This window comes from Musa acuminata, chromosome BXJ3-8 (genome assembly GCF_036884655.1).
Source record: "Musa acuminata AAA Group cultivar baxijiao chromosome BXJ3-8, Cavendish_Baxijiao_AAA, whole genome shotgun sequence".
Classification (NCBI taxonomy): Eukaryota; Viridiplantae; Streptophyta; class Magnoliopsida; order Zingiberales; family Musaceae; genus Musa; species Musa acuminata.
In genome coordinates, this window is record NC_088356.1 from 3,263,194 (window position 1) to 3,287,280 (window position 24,087).

General features: G+C 40.8%; 3 protein-coding genes across 3 annotated transcripts; 2 read left to right on the plus strand and 1 right to left on the minus strand.

The window, feature by feature from the left end:
* Window positions 1-2,535: 2,535 nt before the first annotated feature.
* LOC103993832 (BTB/POZ domain-containing protein At5g66560) lies at window positions 2,536-5,458 on the plus strand. Its single transcript, XM_009414029.3, has 4 exons — window positions 2,536-3,058; window positions 3,135-3,204; window positions 3,286-4,695; window positions 4,775-5,458. The coding sequence occupies exons 1-4, from the start codon at window positions 2,973-2,975 to the stop codon at window positions 5,288-5,290; spliced, it is 2,082 nt and encodes a 693-aa protein (XP_009412304.2). The 5' UTR covers window positions 2,536-2,972; the 3' UTR covers window positions 5,291-5,458.
* On the minus strand, window positions 5,432-22,568 carry LOC135645868 (exocyst complex component SEC3A-like). Its single transcript, XM_065164713.1, has 25 exons — window positions 22,096-22,568; window positions 21,654-21,724; window positions 20,084-20,164; window positions 19,890-19,957; window positions 19,700-19,802; window positions 18,135-18,280; window positions 13,618-13,735; window positions 12,919-13,023; window positions 12,089-12,190; window positions 11,857-11,994; window positions 11,273-11,401; window positions 11,119-11,199; window positions 10,963-11,037; window positions 9,747-9,917; window positions 9,539-9,668; window positions 9,355-9,419; window positions 8,337-8,507; window positions 8,162-8,241; window positions 7,519-7,600; window positions 7,221-7,318; window positions 6,975-7,083; window positions 6,767-6,835; window positions 6,317-6,382; window positions 6,139-6,228; window positions 5,432-5,769 (listed from the first exon to the last, which is right to left on the minus strand). The coding sequence occupies exons 1-25, from the start codon at window positions 22,274-22,276 to the stop codon at window positions 5,659-5,661; spliced, it is 2,640 nt and encodes an 879-aa protein (XP_065020785.1). The 5' UTR covers window positions 22,277-22,568; the 3' UTR covers window positions 5,432-5,658.
* A 410-nt stretch (window positions 22,569-22,978) lies between these two features.
* LOC135644978 (STS14 protein-like) lies at window positions 22,979-24,075 on the plus strand. Its single transcript, XM_065162982.1, has one exon. The coding sequence runs from the start codon at window positions 22,994-22,996 to the stop codon at window positions 23,537-23,539; it is 546 nt and encodes a 181-aa protein (XP_065019054.1). The 5' UTR covers window positions 22,979-22,993; the 3' UTR covers window positions 23,540-24,075.
* The last annotated feature ends 12 nt before the right edge of the window (window positions 24,076-24,087 follow it).

Sequence of the window (24,087 nt, forward strand, 5' to 3'; positions counted from 1 at the left end):
GTATCCATCAAAGTATTTTCTAAATTAATCGATGATTTTACCTTCCAATTGTATAATATCCTTAAGAACTTTAGATTTCTATTTGACGAGTGAAGAAAAACTTTATTCGATAATGCAACCGCAACCGGGGACCATAACAGATGAATCTACAATTATGATTATATTCATAACTGATGAATATACAATTATGCCTCAAGAGTTTTATATTTCTAACTTATCTCATCATTAAATTAGGAATATGACTGATGATATTCACATAATTAATTTTTATAATAATTATGTCCCTTAGCTAAATAACTTTTAGATCACCGTAATTTTGACTAATTAAGCTAATGACTTAACAACCCTTAAAATTAGAAACCTAAACACAATCTTCACTAATACAAGTCATTCTCTTGTCCTTGTTGAAGCAATTAACCCACCCACCTCATCAGCTACCAAAATATTTAAGAATTCATGAATCGATTAAGCTTGGAATATATTTCATTGAACTGTGCACAATATGGAATTGGTCTATGTTTTCTAAATGGTAGAGGGCTTAATTCAAGATGTTTTATAAAACCATTTCCAAGTTAGAATTCTTTTCCTCACTATTCTCTCATCCACCCTTCTTGATTCTACATTAGAGCAATTAACTCACTATTCTTTGTTTTTTGAGATTCACTTCCTTGGTTTGTTTGTGGGCTCCAAAAACCTAATTTCTTCAAGTCTTCAAATCTTGAGGAGGGATTCTATGAACTTATTCTTTCCAAGTTGAAAATAGCACAGTCAAATTTATAAATTTTAATATAATACATAGATAAATATTCATCCAGATATTTTAAATCTTAATTCCTTGAGATAAAATTTAAGAAAATTAACTATATAAAAAAAATATCTTCATTGTTCTAATTGTTTATTTTTGAACTTTTGATGATGCTCTATTTCATCTTCCATTGTTCAAAATAAATACATGAATAAAATAAAGAATTGTGATCTTAAAGGGGACAAAAGCATACAAGTGTGCTGATCCCAATCTAAAATGCTGACCACCTTCAATTTTATGACTCCTCTCTTGTCCTCAGTCCCTTTACTTCCTGTCCACCAGCTACATCTTATTCTCCTTTGTCCTAATACTCACAAGCACTAAGTTGCATTACATATACAATGCCAAAGGGAACATACCCACAGACCCTAACAATGTGGCACTGCACAAATATATTTCTAGAACCCTAGTTTGTACCAAAAACAACAACCTTGCCTCAGAAGCCTCCAAGAGAAAGCCAATGAAACTTGAATGACACCATTCTCCATTGTCTCTTTGTACCAAATTTGATGGACCCCAAAAGAGCAGGTCATGTACCTTCTTATTCTTTTACCTATGTATGTGTTCAGGGTTTGGACCAGCAATAATTCTATTTTATTTGACTATTCTATATTCAGTGTACTAGGGCTAATAATAGGATATTAGGGTTAGAGAAAAAAAAAATAGAATTACATAACATGTAAATAGAAAAAAAAAAGAGAAAAGGATACTATGGTTAGGACCAATCAATTACATAACATTTGTAAATGATATTTATCTCTATATGCATAGTCAATAAAAAAAATGCATAATAAAATATGTGTATGGTTGATGAACGACAAGATTTGCACAAGGAAGCAAGAAGGAATGGTTTAATTGGGTGATATAGGTTTAATTGGGCTGTCAGTTCGCCGTATTAACTTCGACAAAGGATGTCCTTTCCAAGTACACCACCAAAAGAACTTTCATCGAACACATGGCACCAGAATCGATCTTGCCCGTCATCATGATCATGTTCCAATTTTGCTTAATAGATAGATCCATGTCACCAACTTCCAAGAATCAACCAAGATTCAAGTCATCTTCATACTTGTCATTGAGGTCGGACCTTTAATCATCTCGTTTGACACTCTTTCTCTCCTCCCTCAATCATCACAAGGGGCCATGCCATGGCTGTGTGTGTCTTAGCTATCGGGTTGGTGAAAAGTAACACACGCGCATGCTACGCCTCCTGGGGCAAGCTAACACGAAGCTACAAAACTGGAAATGCTCTCTGAACCAATCAGGGACAAACGAGGGAGATGGGGACGAACACTCGCTGTGATAGTTAGGTCACACTAGCCTCATGCACAACCTACTCATGGCGACTGGCGAGCAAAAGCAGCAACGAACAGGTGGGAGTGATTGCCTTACCTGTTGCTCGTGAGACCCCGCGCCACCCAACGCACGCCCTGGCGCCGTCCCCACCGCCGGCCGCGACCTTTGGGGGCTTCTTGTGCGAGCCCGACCACCCCCACCCTGTTTCCGGGTTCGGTGGCTGCTCCTGACATCAAAGTTTCCATCACTGGTACCAGCTGGCATTACGTCAAACACATTGCGGTAGTCATACTTGCAACACGACCCTTCTCGGTCACTAGTGGGCGTGCTTGGGCTCACCTTTAATGCGCAGCATGAACTCTGTGTACTGGTCGACGGGGGGCATTGATGAGCTCTGAATGACCTGCACAAGGCCTCGAAACTCTCATGACCGGGGATGAGGTGCATGGGAATAGAATTATGGGAGAGATTAAAATAAGGGCGGCCACTGCAGCCGCTGTTATTATTATTGCTTACCACTGCTGGGTAGTGGGATTCTCGATTAGGCCCAGCTCATCGTGGTGATGAAGCTCGGAGTAATCAAGTTGCCGTGGAGAGCATGCCTGTTGGAAGCGAAGGCAGGCGGCCTTTGCTTGCTCGCTCGCCTTTATCTTTGTTCCCTGCCGCTTTAAAGGCCATCAGCCCTTTCTCTCCTCTGTTGAACCAGCCTGGCGCGCGGACAATGGCGGAACGGAACGAGGGAAGGAAAGAGATGCTGCTCGGGGAAGCAGGCGTTCGGTCCGGATGAGATCCGGAGTCGGTGCGGTGGCTTCTTGCTGCAAACTGGGAGCCAAGTGATTTAAGTGCGCAGGGGGATGCTCGAGTTGGTTCGATGAGGTCTCGGAGTAAGGATCTGGTTCTGCACAAGGAAGCAGCGATGGCGGCGGGCGAGAAGCTCGGTTCCAAGGGCCAAGCTTGGTGAATTCTCCTTGCAATCTTCTTTTACTCTGTAACCTAGTAGAAACATTCGATCTTTATGTCTGTCTCCCGTTAGGTTTTGCACCACTGGATTGCCGAGTGATATCATAGTCGAAGTAGATGGGATGAGCTTCCATCTCCACAAGGTGATCCATTTCGTGGAATTGGTTGTGGTTTCTACCTAGTTGAAGAACGAAAAAGCTGATCTTTTCGGTCATGTCGAACAGTTTCCTTTGATGGCCAAGAGTGGGAGGCTTCAGCGGCTGATAACGGAGGCGGAAGAACACCCTAACAAAGCCGCAAGAAGAGGGCAGAGTAAGGGGGATGACGAAGAGGAGCCACAGGAGGAGGAGGGACGAGGAGGAGGAGAGATCAAAGAAGAAGAAGGGGAAGAAGTAGGGGAGGAGGAGGAGGGTTACCAACACATCTCGCTTGCCGACTTCCCAGGTAATTGCGAGGCGTTCGAGACGGCCGCTAAGTTCTGCTACGGCGTCAAGATCGACCTCAGCGCTTGGAACGTGGCGCCCCTGCGCTGCGTGGCGGAGTACCTCGAGATGACCGAGGAAGTCTGCGAGGAGAACCTGGTCGCCCGCACCGAGCGGTTCCTCGCCCAATCCGTCCTCCCCAGCATCAAGCAGTCCATCAAGACCCTCAAATCCTGCGAGGACGTGCTGCCCGTCGCCGATGACCTCGGGATCGCCCAGCGGTGTGTCGACGCCATCGCCGCCGGTGCGTCCGTCTCCGACCCGGCCTCCCTCTTCGGCTGGCCGATTAACGAGGGGCGCCGCCGCAGCGGCGGCGGCGGCGGCAGCAGCAGCGAGCAAATTCTCTGGAACGGGATCGAGACCGGACTGCTCCGCAGGAGGAGCGGCGTCCGATCCTCTTCCTTCGCCGCTGCCGCTAGCGCCGGTTCTTGGCTCGAGGACCTCGCGATCTTAAGCCTCCCGATGTACAGGCGCGTGATCGCCGCCCTGAAGTCCCGCGACTTGAGCTCCGTCGCCATCGAGGGATCCCTCATCTCCTACGCCCAGCAGTCCATCCCGGGTCTCTTCCGTTCCCGGCGGAAGCACTCCTCCGCTCCCGTAGCGTCGGAGCCGGATCAGCGGGAGCTCCTGGAGACGGTGATCGCGAACCTCCCGTCGGAAAAAAGCTCGGCAGCGCCGGCCGCATCCGCCGCCGCCACCACCAAGTTCCTTTTCGGTCTCCTGCGGACTGCCCACATCCTCCACGCCTCCGAGGCCGCGCGCGCCGCCCTCGAGCGCAAGATCGCGTCGCAGCTGGAGCGAGCGACGCTGGACGACCTCCTGATCCCGAGCTACTCCTACCTCTCCGAGACGCTCTATGACGTGGACTGCGTGGAGCGGATCCTCGCCCATTACCTCGACGACCTGGAGGCGGAGCGAGCAGCGCTGGCCCCGGCGGAGGCGGAGGGGGAGGCGGAGGGTGGTGTGGAGGTGGAGAGGAGGCGCACCGCTTCGCTGAAGCTGGTGGGGAAGTTAGTGGACGGGTACCTGGCGGAGATCGCGTCGGACGCGAATCTTAAGGTGGACAAGTTCTACGGCTTGGCGGTGGCGCTCCCGGACGACGCCCGTGTCTACCACGACGGCCTCTATAGAGCCGTCGACATCTATCTCAAGGTACAGCGGAGGTGCTTCTTCCACCGGTGTTGTCTTACTGATTGAACCTTTAGCTGACGGGGTTTTGTGGAGTGGGCAGGCGCACCCGCGGATGCGGGAGGAGGAGAAGGAGAGAGTTTGCGGGGTGTTGGACTGCGGGAAGCTGACGCTCGAGGCATGCACCCACGCGGCGCAGAACGAGCGGCTGCCTCTGCGGGCGGTGGTGCAGGTGCTCTTCTTCGAGCAGCTGCAGCTGCGGCGGGTGATAGCGGGGACACTGCTCGTGGCGGAGGGGGAAGCGGCAGTCCCGGCAGCGGCGGGCGGTGAGGGGGGCGGCGCGTGGCGGTCGGCCATGCGGGAGAACCAGGTGCTGCGGCTGGACATGGACAGCATGCGGAACCGGGTGCAGGAGCTGGAGCGCGAGTGCTCCAGCATGAAGAAGGCGTTGTCGAAGCTGGACGAGGGCGGCGAAGGCAGTGGGGCGGCGGAGGGGGACGAGGACGGCGGGAGGCGGCGGCGGAGGAGGTTCGGGTGCCGGTTCAGCACGCAGGTGTGCGACTCGCACGAGCGCAATGTGGTCGAGTCGAGGCGTACGGTGCGCGAACTGAGCCCGTAGCATCCGATCAACCCACCAAACTGTGTCCGTCCGGTACACCTTCGCTCGTGGATAAGAAACCACCAACACATCTTCTAATCACGTCTGTGCAATTTAGGAGGGGGGCAAGTCGCATTCCATGGTTTACGAAGCTTAATAATCTTGGCAGTAACATGTTTATTATTGACACGTGCAATTCTTTGGTAAACACTCCCGTTAATCCATCCAAACAGGGAACACAGACGAACAAAAACTGGTAGCATTCATGGTGTTCAGTGAACGAAAGCACAAAAAAGCAACTGGATGGAGAGAAAATAAAAAAGGCAAGAAAAGAAACACATATTACTACGGCCTTCACAGGGGGAAGCAGAACCACACAGCAACTACGGCTACAGATTACTAAGAGCCTCCCTCATCTCTATTACGGAGGGAACCGTCTCGTTGGGGTATATTCTGACTACTAGCTGAACAAAACTTCCATACTTCTCCAAAAATTCCTTCTGCAAATGCCAAATGAGATATACTGTCAACTTTTTTGCACTCATATACCATTACAGATAGGATCATTTATGCTTTAGGTTTTAATACCAAAATAAACTAGCATTGGTTTACTGATACATGCTATTTCTCCAAAGTATATGTCCCAACATGCAGAACAATTTTCAAAACGAAGAGACTATATAGAGGAAAGAGAAAGAACCAATTTATCCTACTATATAACAAAATTTTAAATAACAAAAATTTATCCTACTATATATAACAAACAATTTTTCCATAAAGAACGAGAAAACCAAACCAAACCAAACCAAACCAAAATTTTCCATAATAAAAATTCTAATTACTGTTAAGCATGAACGAAAAAACCAAACCTTGCATTTTTCCCATAAAGAAGGCAACAACTCTTCTGCAGTTATATTTTTCTGCAACTTCCGATACATTGCATTGATGATCTTGTCAAGCTGTCAGCAAAATAAAACAAAAATTAACAACCGAAATGATTTAAGACCACCGATGTGAAAGATGAGGCTATTATGGGTCTTCACTTACCCCTGAGAAGCTAGATTTCAACATTTTCCGGAGATCCACTTTTGACATTCCAATCTGGAAAGGAATCTGCATATTCGAGTTTCAGATATTTCAGTAAGTCACTGGTTGGTAGTTGGTACAACTTCATCAATACAAAAAATAGGTCATACATTTATTTGCATAGTTACATGAATGATCAAATAGTAAAAGGTAACACAACAGAACAGAACAGGTGAGACATATAACAAAATGATAAAAAATCAGAGATTAACACATGTATTACGCACAAATCTTATTAACAAATTCTGTTAAGTTTAATGGTAGTTGGGGTTTGAATAAGAAAAACACCAGAACCTCAACAAGAAGAAACATAAAACTCAAAGAGACATGTCAAATCAATGTCAACAAAAGGCGTTTGACTCTTCAACATATACTACAAGCCTATGAAATATAAAACTCGAACTTGCTGACCTCCTCAGGTGCAACATTGAACATCAATTCCTCGATTCTGCGTGCAAACTGAAACAGTTTTTCAAAATGCTGCAAAGAAATAAATAAGAAAACACCCCCGCTTTAAGTGTTAAGAAGATATCTACTCTATGGTAGCACCGAAAGCATTAATATGAGCATTCTTTGCTCATACCAAAAATGAGGAAAATACATTTTAAGATAGACTTACTATATAGATGACCATGCTAACATGACGAAGGCAAGCCTGTTCATAGGATTCACTAGCTTGGTGGTAAAATTTTGCAAGTGTTGGTACAACATTGGCTAAATCATACAAACTGCACATGAAGTTAATACATCAGGTCAGAAGCTGGCCTGTGGCTCATTTCTTAAAAAACATACAATATCTTGCCAATTTGAAATGTCAATGAAATATTTTGTAAAGCACAACAGAGATCAAGTCATAACACCTCACCTGTTTTGAAAAGCTGCATAATTTTCTAGAAGAACAATATCAATATATTTTGGGTCAATTTGTGCAGTCCTCTCCAATGCAACAAACATGATGCTAACCTACACCCAAGGAACAATTGATAAACCCCTGAAAGCCAATAACATAAAAGTAATTCATGTAGAGATTACTTGAAGCACCACGGGTGACCTATACATCTTCATATGGAACATCCAGGTTCTTTGTAGTAATTTAAACTTCAACAAGTAGTATGTAAAATCTACTAACATATGAATTAAGAGCAGTAACAATAATTGCTCACAATTTTTGTGTAGGCCTGGTCAATCAAATCCCTAGCCTGTCCTTGGATATATTGCTCCATGCGTGATGCAAGAATAGCAAACCTATGTACAATAGGAATAAGATTGTTAGGATCTTTAAATGCACACAATCATCACATGCTACCACAGATCTGTATAGAACAGCTTTTGCATCAATTTGGAATCGTAGCCATTCAACTTACAGCAATGTGGGCACTGTCAGAAAATTTTAAAGATTATGGAGGAAAACTAAACTAGATCTTGGTAAATTGTGGATAACTATATAAGAACAAGATGAGAGAAAATAATACGAGATTTCCATTATCCCAGTATGGCAGAGCAAGTCAATGGAAATAGAACCATAAAAGAAGGGAGAGCATGAAGACTGTAATATAACAGATACATTGCAGTCCTTGTTGGATTTGTGATTACCATTTAGTACGTGTGTTTCCAATCAGTGTTTGAAACCATGGTACTAGAATTCATATGGAAAAAATCTTTAAAGTAGAACATAGAGGAACAAGAATTTTTTAATAAAATGAAGCACTTACCAAAATTTTATCAAATAAACTATGAAATGTAAAAAGAGAGAGGGATTCCAGAAATACAACCTCATCAGGCAAATTAGTAGCAAGGAAAGCTAACCTTGGTATGTAAGGCAGAACTCCCATTTGTCGTGCATTGCGTTCACACTTCTCAATCTGATAACAAGCATCATCAACAAACTACAACAAAAATATAAATTTCAGAAGTTAGTTGGATATCAATATGATTCTTCAAAGAAGTGATTCGCACAAGACAGTTTAGTGCATAACCAAACCCTGCTGAACAGCATAGAGATTCTGGTCTCAAGTTCATCAAGCAATAGACGCACAAATCCAGCAGTATCAGCTTTTTGGCCAGAAAGATAGCGTTCCGTGATCCCATGCATCGAAATGCAGCATAAAGGGTCAATTTTGTATGCCCAATCCACAATTGAACAGAAGTCCTCCTAAAAGAAAGGAGCGTCAAATGTTTGGAAAATTGTTAGTCGGTCCTCTTTCCCTGAATTAAGTAGCTTATAAAAGACGGATGAAAAAAATCACTCTGACAGTTACAAGACCAATGCCTTGATTCTGCAGCGGCATCACTAACTGTGCTAATGCTGACACGAAAATGCAGTATCACAAATAACAAATATATTCATTCAGGTACAACCTTGATGTTTGATCTGGACAGTAAAATTGCTACCTCAATCCTCGAAGAAGATAACAAAGATAAAAAGTAAAATTTTCTCTTTTAGCTTTGCATGCCAGCATATGCATAGCACATAATTTCAAAAGCTTGTGGCTCAAGTCAATCCTACTGAAAGAGCATTATATAGCAATTAATAAATTTATGTATCATGCAGAAGACAATGTAAGCACCCAGCACTAGAAGCCTAATGAATTAACAAGGCAATGCCTCTTAGTCTCACCCAAAAATAACAGCCTGACTAAATTATTGTAGGAAGGTTCCGATAGTTGGGTTGGAATTGTTCATTTCATTAGAAAATGTCTTAGGTCCATTAAGGTAAAGATAGACAGAACAAGCAAAATATCTCCAAATTTCATTTTATAAAATACTTAGGACTACAAAAGAAATAAAGAAGAGAAAATCAAAAGAACCTATTCCTAACTGTGCATGTTGAAACAGAAAATTTTCCAAGCATTCAACACTAAATGGGACAGCCTTGCATCAAATGGGTCAAGAAGTGAGGCATGGATGTCAGGGTGTCAAATAATGCAGTTCATACTGTTTATGATTTCATTGGTGAAAGTAATTTATCCTACTCATGCAACCATACAAAGGTATTTTACCTGAAGTCCATCAAGCAATTCTCTTAAACATTCATTGAGAATTCCTAGCTCAGCAGAATCATTACCTAAAGAATCAAGAAAATGTGTTAGCTGAAGAATATGTTTAATATCACTGGCATCATTCTCTATTTTGGATTTGAGAAAATATAGAAAGAAAGGATTTCTGTAGTTTTGACATCATTGCCTTGAGCAACTATCTTTCCCGGGGTGCATTCATTTATGCCGTCAGACACGGCTTTATCAGTATCAGCACATGCGTCAGATGGAGCTAGAGCAGAAACATCAAAGCACATAAAGTGTGCAAAGAAAGAACTCTGTTCAAAGATTCAAAGAGTTATTGCCCGTGCCAGCATTTAACTTAACTATAAATTTGAAGGCACGAAATAAAGAACCTCATCCACAAGAAGAGGAATGAAAACTGTTAGCATCTTGGAGTATGCTTCAGAAACTGTAGAAGAATCTGCATTTGATGTCTGATTTGAGGGTATCGGACCTTCAAGCCAAACTATCTGACTTCTGGTTACCTTGGTACCAGCACGAAGTTCATTAGAAAATTCACGTGCCTATAACAATATGAAATAAATTATGTTACCCTCTGTTATTGTAAGCAATTCATTTATAGAGCATAGTGTCATGCATAGATTTCATTCATGTTCTCTGACCAGAGCTGCAACATTCTATTAGATAAATTATGAAAGCCTCAAGCCTGATAGCAAAGAGATCATTATGACATGGCAAAAGATAACATAGTTTCAGCTTTTATAAGAAGCCAGTTATGATGGTAATGCAAGAACAAGTAAAATGATGTGAGTTCCTTATCTAAGGAGCTTTTGTGTTGAATAGCATAGTCCCAAACTGGAAATGTCAAATAGTCATTGCTAGCCATTTGATATACATGAGAACAATATTATAGCTTCAGTGGCAGTTACAAGCCTACAACTACATGTGTTTTGCCTTATTTGAATAAAACACCTCATTTATTTCTTACTCAAACAATAATTTACATTAAAAAATGCAATAAGAACATAAAAATGGGATGGTGACTGAATCATGGCAGCAACAAGCTTGCAATGCCACCCATACTATGTGGGTACTGCCTGGTAGACAAATCTTGAGAAGATCAATGATTAAGATCTGGAGCCAATACCAATTACCATCGTCGGTTGAACAAGGACAGTACCAGTACCAACCTACACCATGTCAGCATAGGTAACTACCAATAAGTACAATTTTTGGTTTTCTCATGTGAGGAAGAATTCACATATTCATTAGAAAGAAAGGGAAGTGAGAGAAAATCCCCTATATATCACTTTTTTCTCATGACAGAGTCTGTCGTATTCAAAAAACAAAAACCAAACGAAAAACAAAATGCAGAGTGTGGACCAGTACTAGCACCAAGTGATAGGCTTGCCACCCAACATAGCTTGGTTACCTCACCAGATGGTATGCCCAGTGTAACAATCTTATTAGGTGAAAATGCTCAGTCCACATACTGGTTGGCTGTCAGACTAATTAGTTCTTACCAACTTGTATGATGAAAACTTGATTCCTTGATAAAAATATCGTCAAGAAAGACAAACACCAAAAGATGATTATATGTACGCTGACCTCTCGACGAAGCAGCAGATTTAGAGAATGACAGTAAGCTTTCCTTAAAGGGCCCAAACAATTCTTGTCAAGACTCTGAAAAGTTTTAAACAAGGTGAACAAGGCATGTACAGTAATAACAAAGTCAAGAGTATAGCATCTCCAAGTATCACAGACCTTTATATGCAGCAAAAGTCTTGCATATATCCTGCACTTGTACCTTAGGTCTGCATGGTCAGGCCTTTTCAACTGTCCACGCTGCATGCAACGAGAGGGACACCCTAAACTTTTTAGTTCAAGAAATTTAACAAAGGTACCCCTTAGAGATCACCTGAGAAAAATAGTTCTTGTCATTAAGCATTAAATCCACCAAACTAGGAAAGTAGTTCCGCAAGAACTCTGAGGCTCGACGAACAAATGTGCACTTTATCAATACAAGTTCTGCACGTTTCTCCTTGATCTGAACAAATACAATTTGCAAAATCTGTCACAACTTAAGACAGAAAAGAACATTAAGCTAGAAATACATTGCTTACAGTCAATTTCTAAAGAAACATAGAAAGGACTGTCCATCATAGACAATAAAAATCTTTAAACTTGCAAAGTGACATAAGATTTTGAAGCTTTGTGTAAAAGAATAATTTGTACAAGCATATGTGAGAAAAAGAAAACACCCAGAGAAATGATCAGGAACAGAAATCATGCATATCTAGGTTTGTCCTTCAACATTATACGGAGGCTAATTGCCGGAGGATGTCTTCTTTCATTTACTGGAATATCTAGCTGCTTTGTTTGTCAGTTTCTTATAGCATGAAATTTGACTATATTACTATGACCATAACAAGTTTCTGAAAAAGGTCAAACCACTCAAGATAATGGAATAGTGATGATGCCAAAAAAGATTGAAGAACATACACCTCTCATTCTTGCATAGCATGGATCCAAACTTGATGCTTCAAGATTACGTAAAGCACCAGTTAACCATTCACATGCCTCAATGTTCTTAACCATGTTATCCTCATCGAAAGAGCCTCCTGTAAGCGATGCCTCATGCTGCCACCCATGTGATTAAACAACTAAGAAATGTTAAAATAACATGGAAATTTTAAGTCTGGTCTCACAAAAAATATTTGTCACTAATGCCAACCTCAGCAGGGATTTCAAAACGTTCCAGTAATATATCAAGCTCCTCAATAAGAGCCTTGTTACTCACAGATTGCAACTCCAACTTATTGTTTCGAGATTCTATCTGCAAAATGAAACGGAAAACATATCAGGTGCAATGGTTGTCTCGGATAGAATAACAAGTCTTAAGCCACAACCTAAGATGTCTATGCACACATAATTAGTGGTAACTCCATCAAAACTTATACACCAAACCAAACTACCCCTCCCCCCTCCCTTTCTCAATGCTCTACATGCATCATCCAAGGGCTGTAATTCACATGCTCATTCTCCCAACTTGTTGTATTAAACATCAAATTTCTCTGATGGAGAAAAAGATCTAGTGAATATATAAATATAAAAATACAGAGTTTGCAGGTAGCAAAGGTTTATTATGTCTTCACAAATGACCAAACAATCAATCCTGCCACCATCATCAATTACAAAATAGATTCTATCTTTCCACTATTCAAAGATGAGATGGGCCAGTCTGTATTTCAGATCTCCATATCATGATCAGAAATAAATCCTGCCAATAATGTTGCTGCCCAATAGAGGTTGTAACATGTTTCCCCATAATTAATATCATACAACAGTGTCCTTTCCCCATAATTAATATCATAATTACTAAATTCTATCTTTATGAGCTTTAAACAAGTTTTTTTTATGCCTAATCTTCAAAGGTTTGTGCACAAGTTGTTCCTAATCAGTAGGAGTCATATATTCAATGTATAACAAAAAACAAAAATATACGGTCACCAACTGTCAAGATTAGATAAGATAATATCAAATCACACATTAAAGTGGCCATACTGATTCTATATCCTCTCTCATGTGTCTGAGCTTCACATTGAAAATGCCAAGCCACACATCCATATCCTCCACGCATACAGTAGCTACTTCTAGTCCCTGCAATACCTGCGAGGTTTGAAGTTTGAACAATTTAGTAAAGAGCCAGTTCATCTGTATATACATATACATATACATATACATATACATATACATATACAAATACATATACGTATACATATATATACATATACATATATATATATATATATATATATATATATATATATATATATATATATATATATATATATATATATTTGTGTGTGTGTGTGAAGGTTAAGATAAATAACGATAAAAAATCAGCCTACAGTAAATATTCAAGGTCATTTTTTATACATAACTACCATGCTCCCTAACCACTTATGTCTGTTTCAAGCCCACATAATTTCCATCAAGGTCATGTTAAAAAAAAAAAGAAACTTAGATAGAAACAGCAACAATAACTCACCTACAATATCAAAATCACAGTCAAGAAAAAGACTTTATGACATGAAGGCTAAATGTCAAGTCTTAATTAGTCCCACATGGGGAGATAAGTACAAGCTGAATTAGTACATAAAACTTGATGAACCTAATAGTACTAATAAAACTTAAGTATTTTGGCCTTGGGACATCTAACAAGCCTATCAAGTTGGATCATCTCAACTAGATGAGCAGTACCTCTTCTATTATGGATTCATTTTCCATAAGGGAATGTACATTTGCCGCTTCTAGTGCCAGAAGTTCCCTCTTTAACCTTTCTGAAAACGCTTCTGCTTCACCAATTCCCATAACATACCTATATCAGCAATATCATTTCAATAATGTAAGCACCATAATAGAAAGAATGTGATACAAAATACAAGTAATATTAATATAAAGAATAAAAACAATATTATACAAAATGCTTATATTCTACTAGAAATGCCAGAGTTGTGCTTTAAATAGAACAAATAAATTGCATTGAACCAAGGTTTTCCATTTTCGGGTACCAGACCAATGCTGGCTGTCCAGGGCCAGGACGGTTCTGGTCTATTCTTACACACTTCATGAAGTGTTCTGTGTAGGAAGAGGAAGAAGAGCAGGTGGTGGAGGAAGTGTAGAAGTAGGAGAAAAGTGCAGGCGACAACAGGTGGTGGAAATGTGAGCTTGTAAGGAGCCTTAAGTCGTGACACCTTAGGAGCCCTAGCGCACCAGGCATTAAAAGGAAAAAAAAAAAAGTGTTAACTGTTAAGTAATGGACCAAACAGGACCGAATTGGGTGAAATTAGAGACCTTGTATAAAATAATAGAATATTTAATTGTCCATCACAAGGAAGATGTCACATCGCTCACATGCTAAAACCAATAAAGATACATGATCAAAACTAATTAAAAAACTAATACTACATTCTCCAAAAATATAAACTATTTAGGGTCAGTTACATTGATCTATTCTTGTCATTGAACTTTATTTAGGACATTTCACTAGTCAAAGTAAGAGCAATTCGTAGACTGCAAGACTGATCAATTCAGTATGGTTCAGCTGGTTTTCACTGGTCTGATTGCCGATCTTTTTTTTATAGGTAAAGCAGCCCAAACTGAGCTATCACGGACAAACTTCTAAACAAGATGTTTGATGTAATGCTTATGTATGTCCGTATCTTTTGGTATGTTCATGCTTTGCACAGCATGTAGAGAGACGGTCAAAGGCTTAATAGTCCCCTTTTTGTTGGGTTTGGTGGCCGCTTTAGTCTTGTAAATAAAGGTTGTGTCATGTGGACACTTGTGAGAGATTTTCGATCTGTAGTGGACAATTTTGACTCTTTGTTGTGCAACTGTTCAGAGCTTGTAAAGTCTGTTTGTAATTTGCATTGTCTATGAAGTGTTTCCTGGAATGTTTGCTTGTGGATCCCGAGTGAGGCGTTTTCTCTAACCCGTTTTCTCTTTTATAGGTCCTAAGGGACCATGGGAGGTTTCGGGGAGGCTGACCTTTGCGGACGGACACGCAAAGGTGCCGCACGACTTAAGCAAAACCAGCTAAGTCCGTGACAGAGCGGTCCAATCCATTTCAACATATACATAATAATTTTCTTTTGCAACATACCAGGGTTTCGCTCGTGACACAAGTTGGGAGTTATCTTAACCCATTGGACCCGTGCATCCATCACAACTTCTCCAAGCAACACTATGATACGGAGCAGTAGATCAATAGTGAAGTAGAAGTCCTGACATTCACCAATACATACCTCAGGAGCCGCCTCACGTGATTTATGATGATCAACCTACGACCGTCACCATATTGATGCACCAATAACATATAATGCATCAATACACTATGTCGTGGGATCAATTTCAGAATTAGGTTCGACAAACATATCGCATTGATGTACAGATATATAGGATCGAAGATCCCGATCCATCACCCATGGAGGCCCGTCGTTCGTTTTGGTGATAGAATCAGGTATATCTAGACATGCGATTACTTAATTCATTTGAATCTTAAAGTTTAAGTTGTATACAAAATAATCTAACTATTTAAATAAATTTTCTATAGATAACGAAAGGACGATCCGGAACAGACCGAAATTGCGAACCTTGCACAAGGCTACTCCTCAAAGCCCGAAAAAGATATGTGGCACTATTCTTACCTAATTTACATTAGTTTTGCTAAAACTATACTAACTGTATATTTATTTCTAACTTAAAAATTCTATCCTAACTTTTTTTCTATTTTTCAGGTATTTTCGAAGGGTTTTATGCCTATTTTAAACGTACCACTCCGTACGCCCTAGTGTTTCGCTCGGTATGTTATACCGGTGTACCGAGCAAAGCTTGGAATGAGATTAAAAACCTTGCATAAAAGTTTGTTGGCCTTTTGACTCTTATAAAACTTCCTTTTAGTTCAAGCGACATACAACAATCACATGAAATTAAAATACTACTAGCAAATAGCATGAAATTTTATCCTGAATATGACTATAAAGTTCATCCATTACCCAAATCTACTAATGTTTGAATAACTACTATAAATATCCTACATTTTAAAACATGACATAAACACACCTAAATTTTTTGCCCAAGATTATTTTTCACCATAGGACAAATAAACGCGTCATATCCCCACCAAGGAAAGTAGGAGGGCACAAATATTGTAAGGATTTTATGAACACCCCCATGATTAGTCCCACATCGAAAGTGGGCAAGATTAAGATTGGCTTATAAGGGTCTGATGAGTGTACTACTATCAACTTCAGCTTAAACATTTTAGTCAGTGGTTTAGATCAAACAAAGTTGATAGGCCAGTTAGCCCATCAGACCCGAGTCATGACATTTTATCTCAAAGTTTCAATGTTAAAAATCACAAAACAAGGATTGTGTCCAAGACTGTATTGTGAAGACTAAACAATGAGAGTTAATTTTACCTCAACGAGGTGTTGTTCCATTGGCTAGATGGATAGAACAAAGTGTACATTGTCAACAATTTCACGTAATGCACAACCTGTAGATGTCCGCTCATTACATATATGTAAAGTATTGGTCATACCAATAGTAAATATATCACTCTCAGTTTGGTGAGCTTGCCCCAGAATCTAACATCATGGAAGATGAATGATATATTTTCGAAATATTAACACCCATAACAGAGGAACTGACATGAAATAGAAACACTGAAGTGGATGACAATCCAAAACAAGTAAAAAGAGATGGTTTTACCTTCACCAAACTATTTATTATTTGGATAGACAATTACATATTGTGTTTTTCTACTTTTCCTGTAACCAAATGCACCTAAAATCAGATACCTACAAGCAAAAAGTTTTCCTTACATGTATAATATAACAATACAGATCATAGAGACCAAAATGACAAGCATGGATCTAACTTGCCATCTTGAGTGGGGTGGTAGACTGAAGACATTCTAAAATTATCATGGCACCAAAAAAACTGCACATCATGCACATGGTTGTTCAATTGCAGTACAGGTAAAGATGTTACTTTTCACTTTATTGCTATCAGTATACATAGCTTAAATAAGGAAACTTACAGAACCAAGAATAAGCATTGGATATATTCAAGTCAAATGTGTCACAAATCTCATACATGATGGTTACAAAATTGATTGAGGTCCCGCCTAGTCTCTTTGAGCTGGTGCTCATCCTGGCCTCCTCGATCCTCCTCAAAGCCCTCCTAACTTAAATCAATGTTGTCCTGGAGAGATACACCAAAGCATGCTCACCAGCCACCAGTATTTTTTTCCCCTTAACCATCTTTTCCCAATCAGTGCAATCAGTGTTCCAAGCACATTTGCATTAGTAACTTGTTATAACCCAAGAAATGCATGTCAAAGGCACATACGGTCACGGGCAATTACACAAGGTATATAATGTTTGTGTATGTCCGTGTTTTTCGGTTTTGTTCATACTTTGCATAGCATATAGAGAACTTGCAGTAGGCTTGACAGCCTCATTTGATTAGGTTTTGTGGCTGTTTTAGTCCTATAAACACAAGTTGTGTACAGTCATCACACGGAGGCAAAACTACCCAAAAACAAATTATCTAAGCAGCTATTTTGGAGGTTTTCTAGCTCCGCAGAGTAGTACAGAGTGTCAGCCAGCATAGCACTCTGGAGTTACCCAGGTGGCACACGGCTAGATAAGCATTTGGGGTTGAGTTTAAGGTCGGTTCACTGCCTTGTTCTGCAGTGGTGTCATGTGGGCTCTTGTGTGGACTTTTGGCCGTAAGGACCACCTTGGACCTTTTGTCGTGTGACCGTTTAGAGTTTGTGAAGTTTATGTTTGTAATTTGCATTGTCTATCAAATGTTTGCTAAAATATTTGCTTGTAGGATCCCGAGCTAAACACATCTACTGCTATCAACAAAAGAGAAGAAAAATATTATAAAAAAGCAACTTACATTTGTTTATTAGTAAACAGATACCAACAATGATAGTCTTTTCTTGCTTCTTAACCAACTGGACTACAGTCCAAGTAGGCATAGACCAGAAGGAGGTGGAGATTTAAGTAAATAATTACAAGCATAATGTTAGGTCATCATTGAAACTGCAAAGATGATAATAGAATTAAACTTTACATGCTATGTTGCTGATCACATAATTGGCCAGTATTGAAATTAAAACCAACAAAATGCAAGTTAGAAAACCTGAAGACTAAGCAAAAACTATATCTAATTTTAAAAATAATGCAAAAAAATCATACGTGCCAAGGAGGGCCTCCATGTCCTCTTCTTCAGCTTGTGAGACCAGGTCTCTTTCAACAGTAACCTGTGCATTGCTTTGAATCATAGCAGATGCATCTCGCCCATCCTCAGCACTCAGTTGATTAGTTACTGCAGTAGTATTTTCCTGGAACAAAAAATACACAATTTATAATATATTCTTTGGATTCAGTGATGCACATTAAAAAAAATGATTATGAGGTATTTCTCAATTGAGTCAAACAGGTCTGTTTTTTCACTAAGACAGAAATGTGTATTACTACGATAAACGAGCACAAAAAACACCCCTTAAATCGGAGTGAACAAGTAAAAGAAAATGAGAGGACCAGTCCCCTCTCCAAAAACAGAAATTCTATACAGCCGTGTGATTAGCCATCCAGTTAGCTAATTCATTCCCCTCTCTATAAATATGGCTTAACGTATAGCCATCAAGAGCTTTTAAAAGAAAGCGACATTTTAAAATAAGGATTCCTATTTATGTATTCAAAGGTGTATTCAAACAGAGACCATTTGAATTCCTATTTTAAAACAACAATATCAAGCTGATTAATGTATATTATCCCCAAGATGTGGCTAGTTCTAAGTAAAAGGATTGCAACAAATCATAAAATTTTGTATGCTCTGAGGTTGATTTACACTGTCAATTTATCAAGGTACATGGAGAACTCAAGTGTAGGTGATGGATAGTGATTGAGAGAACATGAATTAGGTAGGTTTTTAGTGTTACCACTGTCACATCTGGAATTTCATTTTTAAGTATAAAATAAAAGTTCACGACATGCAATACTCCTAATTATACTTTTTTGAAGAGCTTATTTCTTCATTGTCTTCTTCTGGGATCAATGTATCTAAAATCAATGTTTCTCTTCGGCAAATGGTTCAATTTCCAACCACACTAGCACAAAATATCTACATGTGTTTTCTGACTTCTGTATTAGAATTGAGCTATATAAATTTGTCAATTTCTATGGATATGCAGTTCAACTTGGAGTAACTAGATTCCTGATGGCCCTCGCTGAAAAAGAAAGTTATGCTAACCCACCGATCATAACAAAGACTTGGTAACGAGTGCATTCCGATAGATTAAACAAGTAAACACCATGGTAAAAACAAACAAAACCTTGCCGAGACCAAATCATCTGATAGCAAGAACAAAGTTTTCAAAATTTAAAGACCCAAGGAAAAGGAGCACAATTTATACTCAAGATGAGAATGTTAATACATGCAATAAAAGATCTAAACATACATACAGACACACGATATATCTGACAAAAAACAGGAGCTGGAAAAACAGGAACCAGATGAGCTAAAACGATAACTGCAATAAACCGAGAACAAATCATTTGATAATAGTTGATAGAATGGTGCATTCATAAATAATAAGAATCATAATCATTGCTGATATAACCCACCTAGCTTCTTTTTTCAACCAATCAAAAGACAACTAATGTGTTTATAAATATATATATATATATATATATATATATATATATATGAGAGGATTATTTCTGGCTATCTATACACACATGAAAAAGAAAAAGTTCACCTTTGCCCAAAGAGCCATTTCCACTATATCTATACCGACAACTTTTGGAATCCGTCCTAGTATCTCCTTGCAAATGTTTAAAATGCACAGAAGTATGCGGTTCCTGCAAAGAAGAAAACATACTTACATATAACTTATTATGGCATTCCTCGTGCACAAATGTGAGTACATGATGTGTTTAGGAAACCACCTGTCATCTTTGTTCCTCATCGTCCATTGAGGAGGAGCAACACTTTGGCTTCTAAGATTATCGAATCCCTAAAGCAAAAAAAGTCAGGGTAAATAAATGATAGGATTCGGTAGGTAAGACAGACCACAATATGCTCTATTGAAACAAAAATTAGCGTGAGAACAAACGGACAACAAAGTAAGTCGCGGAGGTACCAGCATAAAGGTGCAGCCACTTGGATCATTTTGAACGACCTCCAATTTCGAAAGATGCTTTAATTTGTATATTTTTGCGGGCTACAAAATTAACATAAGTTGTGAGGATAGAACCATGATGCTTTACCAGTTCTACATGACATCCATCAAGTGAAAAAGAGAGAACATGGCCACCTGACTTCCTTATGATATGATTCCTTGGGGGAATCTATAAAATCCTGAACTCTGGATTGTTAATTGTGGGGTTTTTTTTAATGATTAAGTAATTTATCACTTAACCAACCTGAGTTTAGGCTTTATTTCACTGAGCTAACATGAGATCTGTCTATCTTGCATTACTTAACCCACTTGAATTATCCTCCGTTAGCACCATAAATCTTTTGTCACAAACCTAGAGTTAAAAACAAATTTATATTAAAAATACCCTTAGCATTTAGATCTTATGTTATTTCCCTAGAGGGCTAGTTTAGATACGTAATGAATAAGTAATGCACATATTCACTGACGTCTAGGGAGACCAACAACGATTTGGTGCAACATGGCCTATTGTCTTGTCATAGAAGTGCTATGTCAATACCATGTTAGCGTCATGTCCGCATCCTACCAGCAGAAAACATCTACAAGCTTGTGGTGGGCCCTGGATGGATGCCACCTATGCGTAATCAACACTGCACTAACAATATGTAATCATGACATTGACGGAGCATCAGTGTCATGTTAGCACCCCCGTACGCAGACCTAATTGTCCTACAGGTAGACCTTTGTACCATATTGGTACAATCTCAATGTGATGTTCTGATTGCCATGTCCACATGTTAACATTGAGCGGCCATGGAAAACCCATGATGCTTGTTCGTAAAGTAACTCAAGTAGTTTAAATGATAATGTACTTTATTTCATGAAGGCTTTAAACTTAGGTCGGCAAAGTGATACATTCCCTTATTGATGTTTTGTTGATTTAAAAATTTTAACTGGTGGGCTTTCAAACACTAACTGGGGTTTAATTTATCACTATAGGGTTTCCTGAAACTAAGTTACTAATGAATTTTGAAAAACTAAGATATTAATAATAAACTAAGTTAACAATAAGTCAAGATTTTAATAAGTAATTATGAAAAGCTAAGTTATCAATTACTTCTTCTAATAACAACCTATGTTTTATGTTTATCCAAAACCCAAAATATATTTTTTAATATCTTTTATTTTTGTTTTATGCAAAACATATGCTATGATACAGTTCACTTATGTTTTCCGGTGCATCCCACATGCTCATTTTGCTAGTGTAATTTAATAATTAGTGTCCTGAAATGAAGTCTGAGACATTCCAAAAAAACCACATTTTCAAATAGGCCTTTTGGTTTGCCATGAAAGACTCCAATCAGTTCTCGAGGCATGAAGATATTGGACTCGTAAATCATGAGTGTTGTCTCTAACTTGTGTGAATCATGAAAGCAAAATTTCCAGATACCCAAACGACAAATTCCATTAATTCTATCAAACGTATTCCATTAATTCTATCAATATAAGTAACTAATTGCGTCATGAGGGACTCGTGTGATTTTGAAGTTACCTCAAGAATTCCTCCGCCAGAGTATTTCAAAACGCGAAGGAAAGCCTTAGTCCTTTGACCTTTTGCTTTGGCTGCATGATCAGACATAGTTACCGTTACATCCCACGCATAGAGCCTCAAGAATGCAATAGTGCCGAAATGGTTGCTACATTTTAGTACAGAACTAAAAGCAAATATGATCAAAGATGATCGACCTACTTTGCACGTCTAATAAACGGAGGGCACGACGGTAACACGGTGACATCATACGGATTTTCAACGAAGGAACATAGAAAAAAGAAAATCAAGAAAATGACAGAAGGTGAGAGAACTCAAGAACCAGATTGGGTTCGTACAGAGACGGGCACCGCGCAGAAGGACACGCGGGAGAAATCAAGAAAGCGGCATCATCAAGAAACGAAGGGGAAATCAAGAACGGGAGGAAGGGACGGGGGAAGCGTACTGGTGAGGGCGAGGACCCTGGGTTTGGCCATGTGACGGCCCAATTTGCCGGCCTTGCCCCAGACCCCGCGGCTCTTGGCGACGCGGATCGACAGCACCACCTTCTGCTTGCCGCCGCCGCCGTCGATGATCGCCTCGCACGCCCGCCTCAGCTCCAGGTCATCCGCGCTCGACCTCGCCATAGCGCCGACCGATCACCTACCTCCTCCCTTCCGTTTCTCGTCCTCTGCTTTTCTTCCTCGCAAGGCAGGCAGACAAACGGGATATAGGACCGCAGAGCGAAAGGCAACGGGTCCGTTCTCTCTCCCTCGCCCCTCCATCGACGCCATAATCTCGGATCAAGAGAGCCCTATTCTTGGTCCGAGATTCTAGCGCTCCAGGTGTTTGTATATATGATCAGAGCGAAGGGAGAGTCTCTCTCTGAACGCCCGCTCGTCTCTTCGCTCTTCCGCATAAAACAGAAGAAACGGCCAATGCAATATGGCCTTTCTCCTCTTCTTCGTAATAAATAAACGGTAAGGATGTTTTAGACATTTAAATTGCATTATTCTTAATTGTATGGCAGGCATCATTAAAAGTTGTGCGGAGACGTGATTGGCAGCGTTAAGATGCGTGCTTTCGTCGTTTGCAGTAGACATAGTTTTATGCGTCTTTCAGCTGCTGCAAGGAAGAGGAGAAAGAGACAGAAATCGACGAGGGCGTACGTCCGAAGCAGGGATGCTCCCTGGCATCGCGACACGCTCACATGGCGCTCGCTTTTTCCACTGCCCGAGCAATCAAAGTACACGCGAAAGACATTAATTAAAGGTAAGCATGGAGTGCGCCGATGGCAGCCCATGACAGAGATCAAGATCTTTATATACCAGAGTTCCGAACGGTGTAAATGAAGCGAGCGAGTGATGATGATGGCTTGGAGGTTCCACCGACTCGTCGTCTCCTGTGTCTTGGCGGTGGCCGTGCTGAGGTGCAGCGGCCCGGTGGAAGCCGGCCGCCGGGGCGGGCTCCTGGCGAGAACGGCGCCTACCGCGGCGGACCAGTTCCTGACCGGCCACAACGAGGCGCGGAAGGCGGTCCTGGTCGGGCCGCTCCAGTGGAGCGCGAACCTGAGCTCGAGTGCGAGCGCGCTGGTAAGCCACCAGAAACAGACCAGGAGCTGCGAGTTCGCGGACCTGGAGTCGAGCACCTACGGGGCGAACCAGGCGTGGACGAGCTACCCGGTGAGCCCGGAGGAGGCGGTGCGGTCGTGGGTGGGGGAGAGGAAGTACTACAGCTACGAGAACAACTCGTGCGCCGCGGGGCACGAGTGCGGGACGTACACGCAGGTGGTGTGGCGGAAGACGGCGGAGGTGGGATGCGCTCAGGCCACCTGTGGCAAGCGAGGGTCGACGCTCACGCTCTGCCTTTACCTTCCCCATGGCAACGTCCAGGGGCAGAAGCCGTACTAGACTAACGTCGCTTTGATATGCTCATGATGTGTTCGATCTTTCGTAGTGAGCGAGAGAGAGAGAGAGAGAGAGGTGGGAGTATTCTGTGACTACAATAAATGATGGATGGATGGCTTCGAGCCATAAATAATGCTGAGTACTGTTGAGGTAAATCTCGAGGGCCTTACAAACATTATAATATGTTATACTCCTCTTCTACCAATCCACAAAAAATAGTCAATACTTTGGTAAGTATAGTATATTGTAGGAATCACATGTTTGACACGTGGGTGCTGTCGTCATCGCATCACATCGGGAAACATCACTAGAGGAAATGGGAAGCATGCGTGTGATGTGGATGTCTGCTGATTGTGGATTCGAGTCGAGTAATTAACCTCCGGCAAAATCCGGAAAGAAAGTAATGGATCGAATCGATTCCCAACTTAGTTTTGCTCGGACCAGCCGGAAAGCTTCCCTGAGAATTATGTTGGATTTCCAACCACGCATCACTGCTGGAAAAGAAAGCATTTACGGCAATTTATGTTCCATTTATGCCTGTAGATTACTGC